General features: G+C 44.5%; 1 protein-coding gene across 2 annotated transcripts in view; it reads left to right on the forward strand.

Annotated features, from left to right (window-relative positions):
• Positions 1–23980, forward strand: part of PIGN (phosphatidylinositol glycan anchor biosynthesis class N) — a 356746-nt gene that overhangs the window by 312916 nt on the left and 19850 nt on the right. For both annotated transcript variants that reach the window (XM_040432195.1, XM_040432196.1), the window contains exon 27: positions 9717–9759. In XM_040432195.1, the coding sequence (XP_040288129.1) occupies positions 9717–9759 (43 nt within the window). The remainder of the gene's footprint in view (positions 1–9716; positions 9760–23980) is intronic.

Here is a 23980-nt window from a genome sequence, read left to right on the forward strand (position 1 = left end):
AACGCAGTGTTTGCCCGATCAGGCCTGATCGGTCGCCCACACGTGCGTTCACCCACGCCCGCCCCACCGCAGTGACAAAAAATATATATTTTTTGATCACTGCACATTCATTTTACACGCACTGCGGCGATAAAAAAATCAGTTTTGATATTTTTTATCAACCGCAGCGGCCTCCGGTACTTCGCTAGCCTCCCCTTTGTAAGACAGGTTTGCTTTTTTTCTTGGGTAGTCTCAGGGAATACCCCTAAATTTAGTAGTCCAAAATGTCAAACAGGGGGTATTCTTCTGAAGAGGCCTACAGGATTCTGACCCAGTCGGATGAGGAGTGGGAACCCTCATCTGATGAATCTAGCGGGTCAGAATATGAACCTGTGGAAAGCAGTGGCTCTCTGACCCAAAGTTCGGACGAGGAGGTGGAGGTCCCTGGCAGCACCAGGCGTACCCGGCCCCATGTCGCTAGACCACAGGTTATGCAGGATCCGCTTCAAGAGCAGCAGAGTGGGGCTGTCGCTGCCGGATCACGTGGTGAGGCATACACCAGCAGCGCAGCCCTCCCTGGACCTAGTACCAGCACTGCCGTACAACATGGTGACGTGGCGAGCACCAGAAGGGCAGTTGAAGCTGGTACGGTGGCACGTGCACTAGTTACCCCGTCGCAGCCACCGCAAAGACAGGCCCGTAGAGCCCCTAGAATCCCTGAGGTGCTGGCAAACCCTGATTGGCAGTCACCAACTTCAGCCGCACCTGTAGTTCCCCCTTTCACCGCCCAGTCTGGAGTTCGGGTTGAGACGGCTCAAATCGGTTCGGCCCTGGGATTTTTTGAGCTGTTCTTGACTGCGGAGCTCTTGGACTTAGTCGTGGCAGAGACCAACCAGTATGCCACACAATTTATATCCGCCAACCCGGGAAGCTTTTATGCCCAGCCTTTCCGGTGGAAACCAGTCCAAGTTTCCGAAATTAACATTTTTTTGGGCCTTCTCCTCAACATGGGCCTGACAAAAAAGCATGAATTGCGGTCATATTGGTCAACGCACCCGATTCATCACATGCCCATGTTCTCTGCTGCTATGTCCAGGGCACGATTTGAGGCCATCCTCCGTTTCCTGCATTTTAGCGACAACACCACCTCCCGTCCCAGAGGCCACCCAGCTTTTGACCGGCTCCACAAAATTCGGCCCCTCATAGACCATTTCAACCAGAAATTTGCAGATTTGTATACCCCCGAGCAAAACATCTGCGTAGACGAGTCCCTAATACATTTTACCGGGCGCCTTGGCTTCAAACAGTACATCCCAAGCAAGCGTGCCCGGTATGGGGTCAAATTGTATAAGCTCTGTGAAAGGGCCACAGGCTATACCCACAAATTTCGTGTCTATGAGGGAAAAGATCAGACCCTGGAGCCGGTCGGTTGCCCTGACTACCTGGGGAGCAGTGGGAAGACAGTCTGGGACTTGGTGTCACCCTTATTCGGCAAGGGGTACCATCTTTATGTGGACAATTTTTACACAAGTGTGGCCCTCTTTAGGCATTTGTTTCTAGAACGGATTTGCGCCTGTGGCACCGCGCGAACTAGTCGCGTGGGCTTCCCCCAACGGCTTGTAACCACCCGTCTTGCAAGGGGGCAGAGGGCTGCCTTGTGTAACGAAGAACTGCTCGCGGTGAAATGGAGAGACAAGCGTGACGTTTACATGCTCTCCTCCATTCACGCAGACACGACAATCCAAATTGAGCGAGCAACCCGTGTCATTGAAAAGCCCCTCTGTGTCCACGACTATAATGCGCTCATGGGAGGGGTGGACTTCAATGACCAGATGTTGTCTCCGTATTTAGTTTCCCGCAGAACCAGACGCTGGTATAAGAAGGTGTCTGTATATTTAATTCAATTGGCGCTGTACAATAGTTTTGTTCTCTACAGTAAGGCTGGGAGAACACGATCTTTCCTCAAATTCCAGGAAGAGATCATCGAGAACCTCCTTTACCCAGGAGGTTCCGTGGCCCCATCCCCCAGTGTAGTTAGCCGTCTACACGAGCGACATTTCCCCAGTGTCGTTCCTGGTACCTCAACCCAACCGTCACCCCGAAAAAGATGTCGTGTCTGTAGCAGGAGTGGAATAAGGCGTGACACCCGCTATTTCTGTCCTGACTGTGCTGACCACCCTGCCCTATGCTATGGAGAGTGTTTCCGGAAGTACCACACACAGGTACACCTAGCATAGGGATTGCATCTCACAGGACAGGCACACAGGGCTATTAGGGCCCTTTTACTCTCAGCTGCTGCAAACCTCTCCTTTCACCTGGGATAAAGTGCATAACGTACTTCGCCACATCTTTGGGCGATTTGCGCTTTGCACATTGTCCCATGGGGAAGGAGAGGTTTGTTCTATAAAGGTAAAAAAAACTAAACAAAAAAAAAATTACCGGTAAGTAAAAAAGTTAAAAAAGTTTAAAAAAGTTAATATGTTCTGTTCTAAAGTTAATAAAGTTATTGCTTTGCGGCCTGGTTTTTTCTTTTTTGTTTTGTTTTTTTTACCTTCCAGGTGGACCAACCGATCGACCAGCTGCAGCACTGATGTGCATTCGGACAGAAGCATTGTGCTGCTGTCAGATTACACGCAAGTCGGTGTATGCGGCGCTGCAAGACGAGATTTCTCCTCTGCAGTAAAAGATATGTTTGCCGAGGCATATGAGCTGAGGAGGTGGCGGTGTTCATATACTTTGGCAAACACTTTGTATATATAAAAAAAAAAATCCCGGCAATGATTTATTCATCCACATCGATTGATGTGAATGGAGAAATCTGGTTTGCCAGGGCATACGAGCTGAAGTGGGTATGGATGTTGGGCGGAGCTCCTATGTCCTGGCAGACACCTTTCCCCTCCTTTTTCTTTTTTTGGCAGAGATTTTTTCATCCACATTGATCGATGCGAATGAAGAAATCTGTGCCGTTCATTTTTTTCTTTCAGCCCAGAGGCTGAACGGAAAAAAAAAATCTCATTACCCGTATGCTCAATATAAGGAGAATAGCAGAAACTCCTAATGCTGGGCATACATGTAATGATTGCGGAGACCCTCAAATGCCAGGGCAGTACAAACACCCCACAAATAACACCATTTTGGAAAGAAGACACCCCAAGGTATTTGCTGAGGGGCATATTGAGTCCATGAAAGATTGAAATTTTTGTCCCAAGTTAGCGGAAAGGGAGACTTTGTGAGAACAAAATCCAAAAAATCAATTTCCGCTAACTTGTGCCAAAATTTTTTTTTTTCAATGAACTCGCCATGCCCCTCATTGAATACCTTGGGGTGTCTTCTTTCCAAAATGGGGTCACATGTGGGGTATTTATACTGCCCTGGCATTTTAGGGGCCCCAAAGCGTGAGAAGAAGTCTGGTATCCAAATGTCTAAAAATGCCCTCCTAAAAGGAATTTGGGCCCCTTTGCCCACCTAGGCTGCAAAAAAGTGTCACACATGTGGTATCTCCGTATTCAGCAGAAGTTGGGGAATATGTTTTGGGGTGTCATTTTACATATACCCATGCTGGGTGAGATAAATATCTTGGTCAAATGCCAACTTTGTATAAAAAAATGGGAAAAGTTGTCTTTTGCCAAGATATTTCTCTCACCCAGCATGGGTATATGTAAAATGACACCCCAAAACACATTCCTTACCTTCTTCTGAGTACGGAGATACCAGATGTGTGACACTTTTTTGCAGCCTAGCTGGGCAAAGGGGCCCACATTCCAAAGAGCACCTTTCAGATTTCACAGGTCATTTACCTACTTACCAGACATTAGGGCCCCTGGAAAATGCCAGGGCAGTATAACTGCCCCACAAGTGACCCCATTTTGGAAAGAAGACACCCCAAGGTATTCCGTGAGGGGCATGGCAAGTTCCTAGAATTTTTTATTTTTTGTCACAAGTTAGTGGAAAATGATGATTTTTTTTTTTTTTTTTTTTTTTCATACAAAGTCTCCTATTCCACTAACTTGTGACAAAAAAAAAAAATTTCCATGAACTCACTATGCCCATCAGCGAATACCTTGGGGTCTCTTCTTTCCAAAATGGGGTCACTTGTGGGGTAGTTATACTGCCCTGGCATTCTAGGGGCCCAAATGTGTGGTAAGGAGTTTGAAATCAAATTCAGTAAAAAATGACCTGTGAAATCCAAAAGGTGCTCTTTGGAATATGGGCCCCTTTGCCCACCTAGGCTGCAAAAAAGTGTCACACATCTGGTATCTCCGTACTCAGGAGAAGGTGGGGAATGTGTTTTGGGGTGTCATTTTATATATACCCATGCTGGGTGAGAGAAATATCTTGGCAAAAGACAACTTTTCCCATTTTTTTATACAAAGTTGTCATTTGACCAAGATATTTATCTCACCCAGCATGGGTATATGTAAAAAGACACCCCAAAACACATTCCTCAACTTCTCCTGAGTACGGCAATACCACATGTGTGACACTTTTTTGCAGCCTAGGTGGGCAAAGGGGCCCATATTCCAAAGAGCACCTTTCGGATTTTACTCGTCATTTTTTTACAGAATTTGATTTCAAACTCCTTACCACACATTTGGGCCCCTAGAATGCCAGGGCAGTATAACTACCCCACAAGTGACCCCATTTTGGAAAGAAGAGACCCCAAGGTATTCGCTGATGGGCATAGTGAGTTCATGGAAGTTTTTATTTTTTGTCACAAGTTAGTGGAATATGAGACTTTGTATGAAAAAAAAAAAAAAAAAAAAAAAATCATCATTTTCCACTAACTTGTGACAAAAAATAAAAAATTCTAGGAACTCGCCATGCCCCTCACGGAATAGCTTGGGGTGTCTTCTTTCCAAAATGGGGTCACTTGTGGGGTAGTTATACTGCCCTGGCATTCTAGGGGCCCAAATGTGTGGTAAGGAGTTTGAAATCAAATTCAGTAAAAAATGACCTGTGAAATCCGAAAGGTGCTCTTTGGAATATGGGCCCCTTTGCCCACCTAGGCTGCAAAAAAGTGTCACACATCTGGTATCTCCGTACTCAGGAGAAGGTGGGGAATGTGTTTTGGGGTGTCATTTTATATATACCCATGCTGGGTGAGAGAAATATCTTGGCAAAAGACAACTTTTCCCATTTTTTTATACAAAGTTGTCATTTGACCAAGATATTTATCTCACCCAGCATGGGTATATGTAAAAAGACACCCCAAAACACATTCCTCAACTTCTCCTGAGTACGGCAATACCACATGTGTGACACTTTTTTGCAGCCTAGGTGGGCAAAGGGGCCCATATTCCAAAGAGCACCTTTCGGATTTTACTCGTCATTTTTTTACAGAATTTGATTTCAAACTCCTTACCACACATTTGGGCCCCTAGAATGCCAGGGCAGTATAACTACCCCACAAGTGACCCCATTTTGGAAAGAAGAGACCCCAAGGTATTCGCTGATGGGCATAGTGAGTTCATGGAAGTTTTTATTTTTTGTCACAAGTTAGTGGAATATGAGACTTTGTATGAAAAAAAAAAAAAAAAAAAAAAAATCATCATTTTCCACTAACTTGTGACAAAAAATAAAAAATTCTAGGAACTCGCCATGCCCCTCACGGAATAGCTTGGGGTGTCTTCTTTCCAAAATGGGGTCACTTGTGGGGTAGTTATACTGCCCTGGCATTCTAGGGGCCCAAATGTGTGGTAAGGAGTTAGAAATCAAATTCTGTAAAAAATGATGAGTGAAATCCGAAAGGTGCTCTTTGGAATATGGGCCCCTTTGCCCACCTAGGCTGCAAAAAAGTGTCACACATCTGGTATCTCCGTACTCAGGAGAAGGTGGGGAATGTGTTTTGGGGTGTCATTTTATATATACCCATGCTGGGTGAGAGAAATATCTTGGCAAAAGACAACTTTTCCCATTTTTTTATACAAAGTTGTCATTTGACCAAGATATTTATCTCACCCAGCATGGGTATATGTAAAAAGACACCCCAAAACACATTCCTCAACTTCTCCTGAGTACGGGGATACCAGATGTGTGACACTTTTTTGCAGCCTAGGTGGGCAAAGGGGCCCATATTCCAAAGAGCACCTTTCGGATTTCACTCGTCATTTTTTACTGAATTTGATTTCAAACTCTTTACCACACATTTGGGCCCCTAGAATGCCAGGGCAGTATAACTACCCCACAAGTGACCCCATTTTGGAAAGAAGAGACCCCAAGGTATTCGCTGATGGGCATAGTGAGTTCATGGAAGTTTTTATTTTTTGTCACAAGTTAGTGGAATATGAGACTTTGTATGAAAAAAAAAAAAAAAAAAAAAAATCATCATTTTCCACTAACTTGTGACAAAAAATAAAAAATTCTAGGAACTCGCCATGCCCCTCACGGAATAGCTTGGGGTGTCTTCTTTCCAAAATGGGGTCACTTGTGGGGTAGTTATACTGCTCTGGCATTCTAGGGGCCCAAATGTGTGGTAAGGAGTTAGAAATCAAATTCTGTAAAAAATGATGAGTGAAATCCGAAAGGTGCTCTTTGGAATATGGGCCCCTTTGCCCACCTAGGCTGCAAAAAAGTGTCACACATCTGGTATCTCCGTACTCAGGAGAAGGTGGGGAATGTGTTTTGGGGTGTCATTTTATATATACCCATGCTGGGTGAGAGAAATATCTTGGCAAAAGACAACTTTTCCCATTTTTTTATACAAAGTTGTCATTTGACCAAGATATTTATCTCACCCAGCATGGGTATATGTAAAAAGACACCCCAAAACACATTCCTCAACTTCTCCTGAGTACGGGGATACCAGATGTGTGACACTTTTTTGCAGCCTAGGTGGGCAAAGGGGCCCATATTCCAAAGAGCACCTTTCGGATTTCACTCGTCATTTTTTACTGAATTTGATTTCAAACTCTTTACCACACATTTGGGCCCCTAGAATGCCAGGGCAGTATAACTACCCCACAAGTGACCCCATTTTGGAAAGAAGAGACCCCAAGGTATTCGCTGATGGGCATAGTGAGTTCATAGAACTTTTTATTTTTTGTCACAAGTTAGTGGAATATGAGACTTTGTAAGAAAAAAAAAAAAAAAAAATCATCATTTTCCGCTAACTTGTGACAAAAAATAAAAAGTTCTATGAACTCACTATGCCCATCAGCGAATACCTTAGGGTGTGTACTTTCAGAAATGGGGTCATTTGTGGGGTGTTTGTACTGTCTGGGCATTGTAGAACCTCAGGAAACATGACAGGTGCTCAGAAAGTCAGAGCTGCTTCAAAAAGCGGAAATTCACATTTTTGTACCATAGTTTGTAAACGCTATAACTTTTACCCAAACCATTTTTTTTTTACCCAAACATTTTTTTTTTATCAAAGACATGTAGAACTATAAATTTAGAGCAAAATTTCTATATGGATGTCGTTTTTTTTGCAAAATTTTACAACTGAAAGTGAAAAATGTCATTTTTTTGCAAAAAAATCGTTAAATTTCGATTAATAACAAAAAAAGTAAAAATGTCAGCAGCAATGAAATACCACCAAATGAAAGCTCTATTAGTGAGAAGAAAAGGAGGTAAAATTCATTTGGGTGGTAAGTTGCATGACCGAGCAATAAACGGTGAAAGTAGTGTAGGTCAGAAGTGTAAAAAGTGGCCTGGTCTTTCAGGGTGTTTAAGCACTGGGGGCTGAGGTGGTTAATATCAGAAAAACCTTTAAAAGTTAATTTATCAAGAATGAGGGGCTCATCATGGTGCTCATTGTCCTTTACTATGACTGTTTAGTTAATAATTCATAATCTATTAGTAATTTTGAGATAAGGGAACCTTGGTGTCCATTTTTATAGTGGTGTTGGCTCAATGCCTATAGTGTCCGGTACCTCTGCACAGACTGGAATAATGGTATATTGTCTCCTGATACAATGCTAACCCCGTCCCCCCAAGAGAGTTCAGAAGACCCAATCACTGCCGAAGGGGCACAGCACTTCTTTTCAGCAGTAGGTGTGAGTTTCAGCATCCAGAACCGACAAATCAAAGCTTCTGATGTGTCATTATGTCATGACTGCCGCAACTGTATAGACTTTGTGCATCTTATAGTATATTCTTTCTTATGTTGTATGCTGAAATAGTTTATGATCATGTAAAAATATAAAATATCATTCATGAAACGTTAAAAGTCATTTAGCCTTATGTATGTGGTTATACTCGCATGAAACAGCAGCTTAAAACTTATCTAAATGCAGTTTGCATCATGGCATTTATGAAGTTGTTGAAGCACAGCAGATACACAAGGAGCGATGAGCGAGAATAACGTCAGGTGCTATGCCTGGGAGGTAAATGGAAGCTCATTTCACATTGGAAACTGTTGGCCAGTGCTCCTCTTCCTAGTCCAGGAGAATTGCATGGTGAGATGATTAGCTGATGGCATACTTGTTTGCAGATGGAATTTCACTTGCCAGTTAAAAAAAGAATATGTGCACCTTACAGCGGATAACATTAGTGTAGCAGGGCTTTACTTTAACAGAACTCCAACAGGAGGAATCTAACATGAATGCGCTTACACAGATCTCCTAGGACCTTGTAGCAAAACTTAGTATGGGCCCCCCTGCCCCACCCACTGGTTCCCAGAATGCATGCGAGAATCACTTCCAGGCAATGCAGAGTGCAAGCACCTTAGATTTCTCATGAATTTAGTTTTTTTTATTAAGATAAAGAAATTATAAAGTACAAAAATATTATAAAGTACTAAAATTGTAATAAAAAAAGTTTGCCTTCACCTCACCCACTTTATCCAACTTCAATGTTGGACAAAATGTAATAGGTGCTTTATAAATATGGAGCTAATTCTGAACACTGTATCTCTCAATGTTGCCAGACAACTGGCAAAAAATATATTGATATATCTGCTTGTCTTCTATTACAAAGCTGACGTCCTGCAGCCACCACCAGGGGGAGCTCAGTGCATAGGAATTTATACAGTTACCATTTACTGGAATAATCTTTGTACTGAGCACCTCCTATTGGCAGCTGCATGAAAAGGAGTTCAGTTCAGGGGCCTATAGCAGTTGCGTGGTCTGTCTCCATTGAAGGTACGCCACTGCTAAAATCCTGTGAGCAAGACTCATTCATACCACACACACGTCTGCAGTGTTCAAGGGAATATAACATAGCACATTTAGTGCTGCAAAGTTAATTTAAAAGTACTGGTATGAGAGGTTGTCTAGTAATGTATGTACACCCCCAAACTTCTCCACAAGACCTTCTTTATGAAAAGACCACTCCTGATCTAGATCATATGTGTCCATTTTGCAGATATTGTTGTGGAGGCCTTTGTTGCAAGATGATAAGAAATGCAGCCTATGAGTTGTCCTGTTTGAGAATTTGATGGTTATTTTTAACGTGGTGGTAGAATGATAATCTACTATCGGTTCTTGCGATGCTAAATCAAAGGCGGCAACCAATATGGCTACTCTTCCGGTTGTCAAACATAGACCAGAAAAGCCAATGATAAGAGTTATCAGGACTGGCATTCCCATACGCCAGTTTTGATTCCCTGAGCGCAGAACTAAGTAGTACCTAATTTGTTTAGAGGCAGATTCCTCTTAATAAATTAGTCGCATCTCTGGCCCTCCGTGTGCCAGAGACTCATATCTACGTCAGCGAGGGCCTTGGTATATACAGTGATGTGTGCTCTCAAACATAGCATTTTCATATCCAGTAATAATGTTCCACTTTGTCTCTTTCAGCTTGTTTCTCATCGTTCTTGTAATATCGGACATTATGTCTCTGGTAAGTCACAGTTATAGATATTTGGTGCCAGGAAAGCCAGAAGGCAATAATTCATTCTCCAATATTCAGAACATTAGAGCATGGAGGCATTTGTGTTTTGTTTTGTAGAATTGGACAGGCATAAGCAGAAATTCTTTCAATAAATTCTTTCACATTTTGTAATCAGTCTCGGTCCATAAATACTGCGTTGCGAGAACAAAGGTCCAGAAGGGCACTTAAATTGTATTTCGTATTCATTATGTTGAAGGAAATATTTTAGAACATAATTTAGAATAGTTTGGGATCTGCATGTTTCTTGTGAAGAGAAATGGGTAGTTTTAAAGGGAGAATCGATATTTTAAAATTACTTTTTTTTGTACTAAAGAAATAGTAAGTCTTTAGTGAAGCATTATTCTCAATCAGGGTACCCTTACCTTCCTGTGCAGCTTTATATTCGTTTTAAAGAAATACCAAGACATATTTAATCCTTTACAGAATGTTAAAAATACTTTTTTACAAGATCTGTGTTTTATTGGAGGAAAAAGAGTGTCTGTCTGTCTATCTATCTATCTATCTATCTATCTATCTATCTATCATGTCATATCTATCATACTTAGATACCCTAAAGAACACGTTGTGTAGTACAGGCAGTGTGTGGGAGAATGATATATTGTTGGAACACCACGTCAAAGTCAAAAAAGGCAGTAGGTCTGGTTCAGCAATGTCCTGGACATACCAAAAGCTGGTCAGTTGTTCCTTCAACAAATACTAGGCAAGAATAGGCATGGTAGCTAATGGTGCCCCAGACCATGACACCTGGTGTTGGTCCTGTGTGTCTCCGTATTATGCATGATGGCACTAGGTGCTCTTCAACCCCCCTGCAAACTCTGATGTGGCCGTAGTACCATACTGTAGTTTGTAAGGATGAAAAAAGACATCCATCCAGTTCGGCCTGTCGTCCTGCAATAGGGTCCAGAGGAAGGGGAAAAAAAAAAACTGTGAGGTTGAAGCCAATTTTCCTCACTTTAGGGGGAAAAAATCCCTACCGACTCCAATAAGGCAATCAGAATAACTCCCTGGATCAACGACCCCTCTCTAGTAACTATAACCTGTAATATTATTACACTCCAGAAATACATCCACGCTCCTCTTCAACTCTTTTAGTGAGTTCACCATCACCACCTCCGCAGGCAGAGAGTTCCATAGTCTCACTTCTCTTACCGTAAAGAAGCCTCTTCTATGTTTGTGTACAAACCTTCTTTCCGCCAGACGCAGAGGATGTCCCCTCGTCACAGTCCTGGTGATAAATAGATGAGAGATCTCTGTACTTCCCCCTGATATATTTATACATAGTTATTAGATCTCCCCTTAGTCGTCTTTTTTCTAAAGTGAATAACCCTAATGTTGATAATCTTTATGGGTACTGTAGTCCACCCTTTCCAGTTATTACTTTAGTTGCCCTCCTCTGAACCCTCTCCAGCTCTGCTATGCCTTGTTCACTGGAGCCCAGAACTGTACACAGTACTCCATGTGTGGTCTGACTAGTGATTTGTAAAGTGGTAGGACTATGTTCTCATCACGGGCATCTTTGCCCCCTTTAATGCAACCCATTATCTTATTGGCCTTGGCAGCAGCTGCCTGACACTAGTTTCTACAGCTTAGTTTTCTGTCCAGTAAAATTCCCAAGTCCTTTTCCATGTCAGTGTTACCGAGTGTTTTACCATTTAGTATGTACGGGTGACTTGCATTATTCCTTCCCATGGGCATAACCTTACATTTGTCAGTGTTAAACCTCATCTGCCACTTATCTGCCCAAGCCTCCAATCTATCCAGATCCCTCTGTAGTAGTATCCTGTCCTCTTCAGTGTTAATTACTTTACACAGTTTAGTGGCATCTGCAAAAATTGATATTTTACTGTGCAAGCCTTCTACAAGATCATTAATAAATATATTGAAGAGAATAGGGCCCAGCACTGACACCTGAGGTACCCCACTAGTGACAGTGACCCAATCTGAGTGTGTACCGTTAATAACCCCCCTCTATTTTCCATCCAGATACTTACGCATCTTTAACAAACAAACAATATTGCTCACTGCTCAGTAATGAAAGCAGGTTCTGCCTTGGTACTAATGATGGCCACATCAGTGTTCACAGGAGGGCCTTACTCAACAGATATCCTGCTGCAGAACCCAAAATAAAGGGTGCACTACCTTGGTTGTGTGATCTTTGACCAAGCACTATTAATAATTTATACTTTCTCAACCTCAGCCTAGTCGCATTTAGGCTACTTTCACACTGGCAGTAGCCTTTTCCGGCAGGCTGTTCCGGCGGGGGAACAGCCTGCCAGATCCATGCTACCACAAGTCCACCATGCTGGCGGAGGTCACTATAATGGGGGCGGGCCGCAGGTCCGGCCACAGCATGGCAAACATGCTGAGAGGAGGCCGGACAAAACCGCTGCATGCTGTGACTTATATACTGTGGGCTATTCTTCGGTCACTTCTTGAAGTGTATTAATAAATAAATCGACAATTGGGTGTTACCAGTTGGTGATGTGACCCCCTACACAGTCGGTAGCCAGTGTTAAGGCTGTATTACACAGCCCTATGTGGCAGACGATTGTCGGGAGAGAAGCATTCCCTCCTGGCAGTCGTCTGCTAGGTAGAGGAGGAGATGGGGTTGAGCGGTATACCGGTGTCTGCGATATACCGCGGTATTAGGAAACTGCGATATCACCATTTTCTAATAAGCGCTATATTTAATGACCTCATAGGAGCGGTCACACGTGTCCCGACTGCTCTAAAACGTCCATGTCCTGCCGCCTGCATACATTACATGTTGGTCCCTGTAGCGGCAGCATCTTCTTTGCTCCTATTCCCCCATGACCCCGCCTACCAATGTGACACCAAGCCTGGGACCTGTGGGCTGAGAGCGGCCTCGTACCTGCTGCAGCATCGCATCCTGGAGTCCATAAAACTCCCAAAGAGCCTGGGAGGACAAAGCTGGGAGCACTGGGGACCTCTGATTCTTTATCCATGGTATTTCTCAGCACAGGGGGCACATGTTAGTCCCCACAGCGGCCGCATTCTCTTCGCTCGTATTTCGCCCTAACCCCGCCCACCAAAGTGAGGAAATGGCTGCACAGCAGCAAGGGAGGGAGGCTATGCAGGTCTCTCTTGGGGAGTTCTCCTGGTCTTGACCTGACCAAGGCGGGAGAAGTGTGACAGCGGTGTAGGAGGTAAAAGATAGTGGTACTCTCTTCCTGCCTAGACCCACTGAGGCCCATCAGCAGTCCCTGCACAGGGCTCTTCATCTCTACCCAATAGAAGGAGATAGGGAATATACCTGTCAAGGGGCTTCCCATCAGTAGAAGCCCCACATAGTATAATGTCTCCCTTTTGCCACCATACAGGAGCAACAAGGAGACACTACCGTATACTGTATGATGCAACAAGAAGATATTATACTGATTTTGAAGGGGGGAGGGTATAATGTCACCATGTGGCGCCCCCCATGCAGTATAATGTTTCTTTGAGGCCCGCCCCATGTGGTATAATGTCACCTTGCCGCTAGCCACCCCATGCAGTATAATGTCACCTTGCTCCCAGCCGCCCCATGCAGTATAATGTCACCTTGGCCCCAGCCACCCCATGCAGTATAATGTCACCTTGCCCCGGACCGACCCATGCAGTATAATGTCACCTTGTATCCTCCATACAGTATAATGTCACCCTGTATCCTCCATACAGTATAATGTCTCCTTGTGGCCCCCATGCAGTATAATGTCACCTTGTATCCTCCATACAGTATAATGTCTCCATGAGCCCCCATACAGTATAATATCTCCTTGTGGCCCCCATACAGTATAATGTCTCCTTGTGGCCCACTGCCCCATACAGTAGAATGTCTTTTTGTAGCCCCCATACAGTATAAAGTCTCCTTGTGACCCCATAAAGTATAATACCTCCTTGTGGCCTACCGCCCCATACAGTATAATGTCTTCTTGTGGTCCCAAATGTTTTTTCTTCTAAATGGCTATTTATCACGATATATATCGTTATCGTGCTAAATTTCTTAATATCGTTATCGTGGGGATATTTTTGATATTGCCTAACCCTAGGAGGAGACCACTGTTATTACCTGGGGCTTTATGCCATTGCTCATCCCCACATTGTATATGGTTTGCCGTCAGCAGATCATATTTAGACACGATGATTTGCCGCCTGCAAACGATAATTTTTCAACATGTCAAAAGATTTGGATTGCCCGATGATCAAGCGTTTGTTCTTTCATCGGGCAATCGGCGGCAGTATTACACTGCCAGATGATCTCTAACGAGCGTTCATCTGCGGAGAATATAGCAGGAGTAATACGGGCTTTAGACTGTGTAAGGACATGCCCCTTCACAAGGGGAGTGCTAACTCCCAGTTGTCAATGTATTCATAAATATTAAAGAGAGGAACAGCAAAACCCAGATTTATGAGAAAATATATTGCAACAATGTTATTTCATGTGGAATACAAGTCTTTACTAAATCAAATAACTGAATCATGATGTTTGGCAATCCATCATTATATTGATTTCTTTTATTTGCTGCACATTCTACTATTAGAAAATATGTAATGACTGCTATATTCATATACCGATCTGAGATTAGGTAGCATAACCATAATCTACAGAAAGCACATTTAGGAATAATGACTTATCTTTGAGAGTTTTATGACTTTATAATTGATAGAGCCAGGGAAAGCCTGTGTACTGTGGATAATATTCCCGCTTTGGAATATGGTAATTTAGAGCTTCGTGTTCATTTAAACCATTTAAATGCATTGCCTTTTGGCTTGCCTTAAGAATTCGTTACACTACTGTATCACTTGTAACAACAGTGTGTACCTGACGAATGGGTAAGGGTAAGGAATCCATAGTAAGACATTATATATATATATATATATATATATATATATATATATATATATACTGTATAATCCATTATGTCAGGTGGATGAATAATACATTATAAACATACACTTATAATGACATTTAATTTATAAAAAATTATTTTTTTTAAAAGCCTCCTCCACTGACCAGAGCATCAGGTCTGGTTTTCATTTTTTGTTTACTTTCTGGACATATTACTGGGGGCGCATAACTGGACATATTACTGGGGCACAGCTGGACATATTATTGGGGGCACAGCTGGACATACTACTGGGGGCAAAGCTGAACATACTACTGGGGGCAAAGCTGAACATACTACTGGGGGCACAGCTGAACATACTACTGGGGGCACAGCTGGACATACTACTGGGGGCACAGCTGGACATACTACTGGGGGCAAAGCTGAACATACTACTGGGGGCAAAGCTGAACATACTACTGGGGGCACAGCTGAACATACTACTGAGGGCACAGCTGAACATACTACTGGGGGCACAGCTGAATATACTACTGGGGGCACAGCTGAACATACTACTGGGAGCACAGCTGAACATACTACTGGGGGCACAGCTGAACATACTACTGGGGGCACAGCTGAACATACTACTGGGGGCACAGCTGAACATACTACTGGGGGCACAGCTGGACATACTACTGGGGGCACAGCTGGACATACTACTGGGGCACAGCTGGACATACTACTGGGGCACAGCTGGCCATACTACTGGGGGCACAGCTGGCCATATTACTGGGGGCACAGCTGGCCATATTACTGGGGGCACAGCTGGCCATATTACTGGGGGCACAGCTGGCCATATTACTGGGGGCACAGCTGGCCATATTACTGGGGGCACAGCTGGCCATATTACTGGGGGCACAGCTGGCCATATTACTGGGGGCACAGCTGGCCATATTACCGGGGGCACAGCTGGCCATATTACCGGGGGCACATAACTGGCCATATTACTGGGAGCACATAACTGGCCATATTACTGGGGGCACATAACTGGACATATTACTGGGGGCACAGCTGGACATATTACTGAGGGCACAGCTGGACATATTACTGAGGGCACAGCTGGACATATTACTGGGGGCACATATGGGCATATTAATGGGAGCACATAACAGGGCATATTACTGGGGACACAGCTGGGCATAATTCTGTGAGGGGACACAATGTGGGCATAAATACTTTTCGGTGGCATGAAGGGGGAATAATTACTATGTGGAGGCATTAAGAGGACTGGTTGGGATTAGATGCATAGTTATGTTTTGGGCGGAGTTAGAGGCATGGTCTAGTGCTGAAAAAAATTGCCGATGTATCCCTCTTTGTTCATTTAGAAAGTTGGGAGGTATGGATAACTAGCCAGAACCGGAATACCTCTTTACAGCTAAATATTAGTCTGCAGCATTATACTAGATTGTGATGCTGCTACAAAGATGTACTTTTATCCTTTAACCACTTAGTGAGCACCCATACGTGTTTTTACGGCGGTCACTAAGAAGCCTTGGGCTGGGTTTTTACGGCGGCACTTCAGCCCAAGTTAGCGCTTAAATCAAGCGTTGGAGCTCCGTGCCCACAGCTAGAGTGCTCAGGGCAGTGATCAGAGACTGTGAAAAGCAGTCTCTGATCACGTGATCACCGAAAATTCTGGCAGCTCCGCTGCCGGCAGTAAACTTTCTCCCTGCTCTCATGTAAGAGAGGAGGGAGAAAGACTCCTCAGTGATCAGGTCCCCCAGCTTCCCCATAACGGAAAGCTGGGTCCCGATTCCCCCTCTCCTGCCCTCAAGAAAGATGGTGGCGGCCCGACGCATGCGCACACTGTAAGCCGCCGCCCCTGCACCAGGTTCTCTCTGAGGAGCGGCGGCGAGAGTAATAATTATGCCCCGATCGGGTCCCGCAGCAGATCGAGTGCCGCATTGGGGGCAATATGGCCCCCAATGCATATAATAAAAGGCAGGAAACCCCCCTGTCAATAATAATGGTCCCTGATCATGTGGTCTCCATGATAAACCTATCATGGAAATCACATCCATTATATTTACTAAACACAGCCAGGACATGGGCTGTGCTTCTCTCTCCCCTCAGTGCAGTTGTTCTGTGAGGAGAGAGAGAGAGATCAGACTTCTGTCCTGGCTGTGCGATTTACTGTGAAAATAAAAAATCTATTTATAAACTGTCTGTCTGTCAGTGGGTGTCCGTCATTAGGCGTCCGTCCAGTCAATTATTTTCATTAGGGACCCAGTGTTCGTCTGTTACTGGCGGTCAGTGGGTGTCCGTCATCAGGCGTCTATCAGTGAAGTTCAATTATTTTCAGTAGGGACCCTGAGTCCGTCTGTCAGTGGGTGTCCATCAGTGGGCGTCCGTCACTAGTCTATTAGGGACAGTCAGTTATTTTCATTTCTTTCTTAGCTTTTTATTTAAAAAAAAAAATGGTTCATAGATTATTCAGTGCAGAGCAGGCATATGAATTTCTGTGCTCTGACCACTCTGAATCTGACAACGCTTCAGAGGCGGAAATATCTTCAGATAGCGGGGACTCTACTTCCGCTTCCATCCCCAGACCCCATAGCCCTATGGTGGTAGAAGTCGCCACCTCATCTCATTCTCCACCCAGCGGTCCCGTCCCTTCTACTACGTGGGATCTTGCCACTTCATTTTCCCGCAGGTACCCCAATTTTTATCCACTCCCCAAATTAATGTGGACGTCACCAATTTTACCCCTTATGATTCTTTCATTTATTTCTCCACCCAGCGGTCCCGTCCCTTCTACTACGTGGGATCTTGCCACTTCATTTTCCCGCAGGTACCCCAATTTTTATCCACTCCCCAAATTAATGTGGACGTCACCAATTTTACCCCTTATGATTCTTTCATTTATTTCTCCACCCAGCGGTCCCGTCCCTTCTACTACGTGGGATCTTGCCACTTCATTTTCCCGCAGGTACCCCAATTTTTATCCACTCCCCAAATTAATGTGGACGTCACCAATTTTACCCCTTATGATTCTTTCATTTATTTCTCCACCCAGCGGTCCCGTCCCTTCTACTACGTGGGATCTTGCCACTTCATTTTCCCCCAGGTACCCCAATTTTTATCCACTCCTCAAATTAATGTGGACGTCACCAATTTTACCCCTTATGATTCTTTCATTTATTTCTGGACGATAAAGTCCTGGAGTTAATTGTGCAGCAAACTAATCTGTACGCCACACAGTTTGCTGTACAAAAGCCCACGTCTATCTGGACATGGGCATTGTAAAAAAGCCATCTGTCCGATCGTATTGGGCTGCGAGTACTGTCCACTCAACCCCTGTGTTTGCAGCAGTTATGTCCCGAAACCGCTATGAAGCCCTAATGCGGTTTATGCATTTTACAGACAATTCCCAAGTCCCCCCCAGAACTGACCCAGCCTACAACCGCCTAAATAAATTGAGACTCCTTATTTCCCTCCTTACAAATTACATACCCCTGAAAAAAATCTGTTGATGAATCCCTTTTTAGTTTTAAAGGCCGCCTTTCCTTCCGTCAGTTTATTCCCTCCAAGCGTGTCAGATATGGGGTAAAATGATATAAGGTGTGTGAGAGCACAAGCGGCTACACCTGCGGTCTGCCTGTATATGAGGGCAGACTCCCAACTTAACCCCCCAGGCTGCCCTGAAAATATTGGGACATCGGGAAAAATTGTCTGGGATCTATTGGCGCCATTCCTGCACAAAGGGTACCACGTGTACACCGATAATTTTTAGACTAGCATACCCCTTTATAAATCCCTCTATGCTGCAAACACAGGGGCTTGTGGGACAGTCTGTAAAAATAGAGTGGGATACCCACAACCGCTGGTTTCCAAGCGTTTGCCCTTGCAAGTGACCAGCTCCTTGCAGTGAAGTGGAAGGACAGGAAGGATGTCTACATGCTCACCACCATGCACGCAGACACCACAGTAGCATTTAGGGAGAGGGGGGCTACTACTGACGAGCACAAACCGGTCTGTGTGACAGATTATAATAAATTTATGGGAGGTGTAGACCTCTCGGACAGGCGCTTCAACCCTACCTGGTGAAGCGAAAAAACTGGGCCTGGTATAAAAAGGTAGCAATCTACCTCTTTCAGATTGCTACCTATAACAGTTTTGTTTTATTTAAAAAGGCCCAAGGAACCCTCAACTTCCTTGAGTTCCAGGAGAAGGTGGTTGAGAGTCTCCTGTTTGAGTCCCCCGCACCTGGGCAAGCCTTTAAGTCTGGGGATGTTCAAAGTCTTTCAAAACGCCACTTCTCTCCCCCCGTCCCTGCCACTACCAGCAAGACATATAATCAGTAACTATGCTGGGTGTGTAGCAAACACGGAAGGAGGAGGGACACCCGAATTTACTGCCCCATTTGTCCATCACAACCAGGCCTCTGCAATTACTCCTGTTTTGAGACGTACCATACGGTTGCTAATTATTAATTTTATTTAATACCTAAAAGCATGAGTGTTTTTTTTTTTTTCAGGAATCAATTTATTCGAATTTTCTGTTTAGTTTGTTGGCTTTCCAGGGAGGGAGGGGTCCTTTTGGGATGGGTTGTGGAGCTAATTTTTCAGACATTGGAACAAATTTTACCTTTTATGATTTGTTTTCTTAATTTTCCTAATTTCATTTTTTATGACTGTCCTGCCACACAAAGCTGTTAATTCCATTCACATTACTGTATCATGATATTGGCATGATCTTTTTTTATTTGGAGGATCTCTAATGATTGAGTTGTTCTTCACCAGTACACTAAGGGCTTGTACACTAAGGGATGTCTAGAAATCCTGACATCATTTTGGGAATTAGTGATCCATTACTGTTCCTACAGACGGATCTGGGCACTGTCCTTTTATATATTCTGTAGGTGACTGGTTGATTGTGTGCATAGCAGTTTCTACCTTGCCGGGAAGGGGCCTGTTATGGTGCACCGCGTCACTTAGCACGTTCGTCTCTCATATAGGGATTGATGGGGCTAAAGAGACTGTCCTTGAATGCCAGCTAGTCATTATAGCCCTATCAGTGTTCTTGTATCTTGTGAACAAACTGGAATTTGCAACATAGTTGGAGACATTTTGCTCCGTTTTCTTGGACTTGTTGCCTTTCCCTACAGTTCAGTTTTTTCAGTTTGGCGAGACATAGTCATATGTACAGGCAAATGCCTTTTTAGAAATCTACCTCCCTTATAAGTGCACAGCTTCACTTCTCATCTGTACGCGCCACAAAGATAAGAATGTGGTGGATTTCTAAGACAATAACAGGTTTACCCATCTAAAAATATGTTTTCTCCAATTTCCTGTGAAAATTTTATTAACAATTTAAATTAAACCATATATACTCATTATTTCATCCTATAATAATTTTGCACTCAGCATGCTTATTACACCACTAGATGCATGCTTTAAGGAATCTAGTTTTTATAATGGGGTCATTTATAATGGTTTTCTATAATTTTGCAGCTCAACGCGATTACATGTGTGCAATGGTGCCTGAACTATTTTCAGTTTATCTGAAAGGCTCCAGGTGCTCCTTTATGTTTGGGCCTTGCCATGTGTCAAGATATAAGATTAGGGCCACAATGGGGATATTTCTGAAGACAGGAGAAATGGGGTGATACATTTTGGGGTGTACTTCTTCATTTTCATGTGCTCTGTAGAAAATAATCTGTCTTTAATTTGACACTTTTGTGTTAAAAAAAAAAAAAAGTTTTTTTTTGCCTGCTTAGCATTAATTTCTGCAAAAAAACAGGGGGTCTAAAAGATCACTAAACCCCTAGTTGAATACCTTAGGGGGTCTAGTTTTCAAAATGGGATCATTTATGGGGGTTTCTATCATTTTGGCAGCTCAACGCCATTACATGTGTGCAATGGGGACTGAACCATTTTAAGTTTATTATCTGAATGCCACTGGGTGTTCCTTTATGTTTGGGCCCTGCTGTTTGTCAAGGCATAAGATTAGGGCCACAATGGGGGTATTTCTGAAGACAGAAGGAATGGGGTGATACATTTTGGGGTGTGCTCCTTCATTTTTATGTGCTCTGTAGAAAAAAATCCGTCTTTAAATTTACACTTTTGTGTAAGAAATAAAAAATAGGGGGGGGCGTGGCTAACTGCCGACATGAGCGGCCGCATCTGAGCTGAGCTCCGGCTCCCACACAGAATCCTGAGAAATCCTGAGCACTGACACGGTCTATCCACCATCAGAATAGACAAGCGACACCACGAAACCTCACAGAACCTTTCCATGGGTCCCAGCAAAGGTCAGGCGGCGGCTGACCGCCTGAAGGAATATGCGCGCCAGGACACCCAACATGGCGCCGCAACGACCAGCACGCCCCGCACCCAACATACTCGTGGCCAGGCGGCCCAGCAAGCGGTCAACGATATACAAGATATACCAGAGCTCTCACCGAAGGAGGCACATGAACAACTCCTGTCAGCAATCCTGGCCTGTCAAACTTCCCTCACTACCAAGATTGATGAGGTACGTGTGGATGTAGGCCTACTTAGACAGGACGTCCAGCAGCTCAGGGAGCTGGTGAAGGGCGCGGAGGAAAGGATCTCAGACCTGGAAGATCTCACTCGTCCCATGCCAGCCAAGATTCATGCCCTGGAGGGCTCTGTCTCCCTGTGGAGGCAAAAATGTGACGACTTGGAAAACAGGGCCAGGAGAAATAATGTGCGTATTCTGGGCCTACCGGAGCGCTCAGAGGGGCCGGATCCTGCCTCTTTCCTGGAAGCCTGGTTCAGAACTACCTTCCCGGAGGCAGCTTTTTCCATGGCGTACGCAGTGGAGAGGGCCCATAGGGTCCCAGCTCGCCCACCGCCACCTGGAGCTCCACCTAGGCCGCTGCTAGCACGCATGCTGAATTGGAAGGATCGAGACCTCATCCTTACACAGGCGAGGAGGAAGCAAACCATTATGTATGAGAATGCTAAAGTGTCCTTATTTCCTGACTTCTCTGCCGAGCTCCAGAAAAAGAGGGCGACCTTTGTCTCGGTCAAAAGAAGGCTACGGGACATGAATTTACCTTATTCTATGGCTTACCCCGCTAGGCTAAGGGTGGTGGATGGAGAAAAATCATCCACCACCAAGGAAGCGGACCCCAAGGAAGCGGATGATTGGGTCGCAAGGAAATCGCGCAGGATGGCGCCATCTTGAGATGTGGTATGGCGTTGATACCTCTTTTCGTCCCCTTCCTCTTTTCTTTCTCCTTGATCGGGGACTCTATCAGCGGGACTCACTGCTACTTGAGGGAGGAGAATGGCTATCTACATTATCTGGACATGTTCAGTTCTGGACTTTGTAGTGCTTGCGGCCTCCCGCCTCCGAAAAGGTTTTGTTGATAAGTTGCTATATCATTTGTTATATGTCAGTATGCTATACAATATCAGGGGAGCTGCTCAGCTACCTGCATAGTTGAGACACCACCTTGCAACATGCAGGTCCCTGACACTGCAGCCACAGGGAAATTATTTTCCCACTCTGGGCAAAATGCACACTATTGCATCATTTGTTTATGGCATGTTTTGTTTTGCCTTAAGTTTGTATACTCTGTTTGGGCATTATGTGGTACACCACTTAGTACAGGTAGCTGGGTGACTGTGTGGAATAATGTGGTGGGAGGAGTCTATTCGGCATTGCAGCAGAGGGGTAGACTTATATGGATATGTGAGATACGAATGCTATGGCCACCTTAATTTTAATGTCCTGGAATGTGAGGGGACTTGGAGATGCGAGTAAAAGAATGTCTGTCTGTTTTTACGCATGTCCGCAGATATACTCCTCATATACTCAGTCTGCAGGAGACCCATTTGACGCCTGACACTGCCGGTAGACTCAAGAAGTCATGGGTTCAACATGCGTATCACTCGTACGGTACCTCCCACTCCAGGGGTGTATCTCTGCTAGTTAATCGCTCTGTCAGATGGGAGTTACATACGACTGAGAGCGACCCGGAGGGTAGATATGTTTTTGTCTATGCACACGTGAATGGCACTCCGTATGTGATCCTGAGCGTTTACTGTCCCCCACCTGCTGATTTAACCATTCTACAAACTGCAACTATATTTGCAGCCCAATACCCACATGCAAGATTCTTATGTGTGGGGGACATTAACATGGTCATGGACTCGCAGAGGGACCGCTTCTGTGCTCATCCTGCCTCCTCGGCTCGCAGCCACCCTTCACTGCTGGGGGCTTGGGCTGGTGAAGTGGGATGGATAAATTTTTGGAGGAAGAAACATCCAGATGCAATAGAGTACTCTTGCTTTACTCCTTCCCATGGAGCGCTGTCCAGGATAGACTATATATTTGGATCCCCTGATGCCTACTTGGATTTGTCTACTGTTCTCTATGGCCCCCAAAATGTCTCTGATCATGCGCCTTTGATTGCACAATTTAATGTTACTCAGGGGTTGAACCCTTGTTTGAAAACAAGGATTCATCCATTTTGGCTTACTTTGCTGAAGGAGCAGGATAGGATCCCAGATCAATTACAGGTTTTCCTTGAAGTGCATGATGTTGATACGAGTATCCTCCTCCTTTGGGAAACACTAAAGGCATATCTAAGGGGATGTCTTAAATCATCGATCTCTTATATTAAGAGGGACACCAGGAGAAAAGAGGACTCCCTTAACTCTAGTGTTAGGGAAGCTGAAGCTAGGTACCTGGCAGACCCATCGGAGACACATAGGCAGGACTGGTTGTTGAAAGGTAGGATGTACTTAGTCCATCTGCATGAAAAAAGTGACCGTAAACTATTCTTTTATAAACAGCAGGCCTTTGAGATGGGTGATAAGGCAGGAGACTATTAGCTCAAATAGTACATAAAAATACCTCTGCCCCGCCAGTTCTGCGTATCCAGGCCATGGACGGGGAGGTCAAAGAATCTGTCCCGGATATGGTAGCATGTTTTGCTGACTTCTATCGAGAGTTATATCAGACACGAGTGTCATACTCAGAGAATGAACTTGAGAATTACTTAGATGAAATATCTTGTCCATCACTCTCGTTGGAGGACAGCAACCTAATGGAGGAGGATATTACTCTGGAAGAGATACAAAATGCAATTGCTGATCTGTCAAATGGGAAGTCCCCGGGCCCAGATGGGTTGCCACTGGAGGTATACTCCAAGTATGTTGATGTCCTTGGGCCTCAATTGAGAGAGATGTTCAAAGAAGCGTGGCGTATTGGTAGGCTCCCAGACTCCCTATATGAAGCATCCATAGTAGTGATTCTTAAACCTGACAAGGACCCGTTGGATTGTTCCTCCTATCGGCCAATATCTT

This window comes from Bufo bufo, chromosome 5 (assembly GCF_905171765.1).
Source record: "Bufo bufo chromosome 5, aBufBuf1.1, whole genome shotgun sequence".
Lineage (NCBI taxonomy): Eukaryota > Metazoa > Chordata > Amphibia > Anura > Bufonidae > Bufo > Bufo bufo.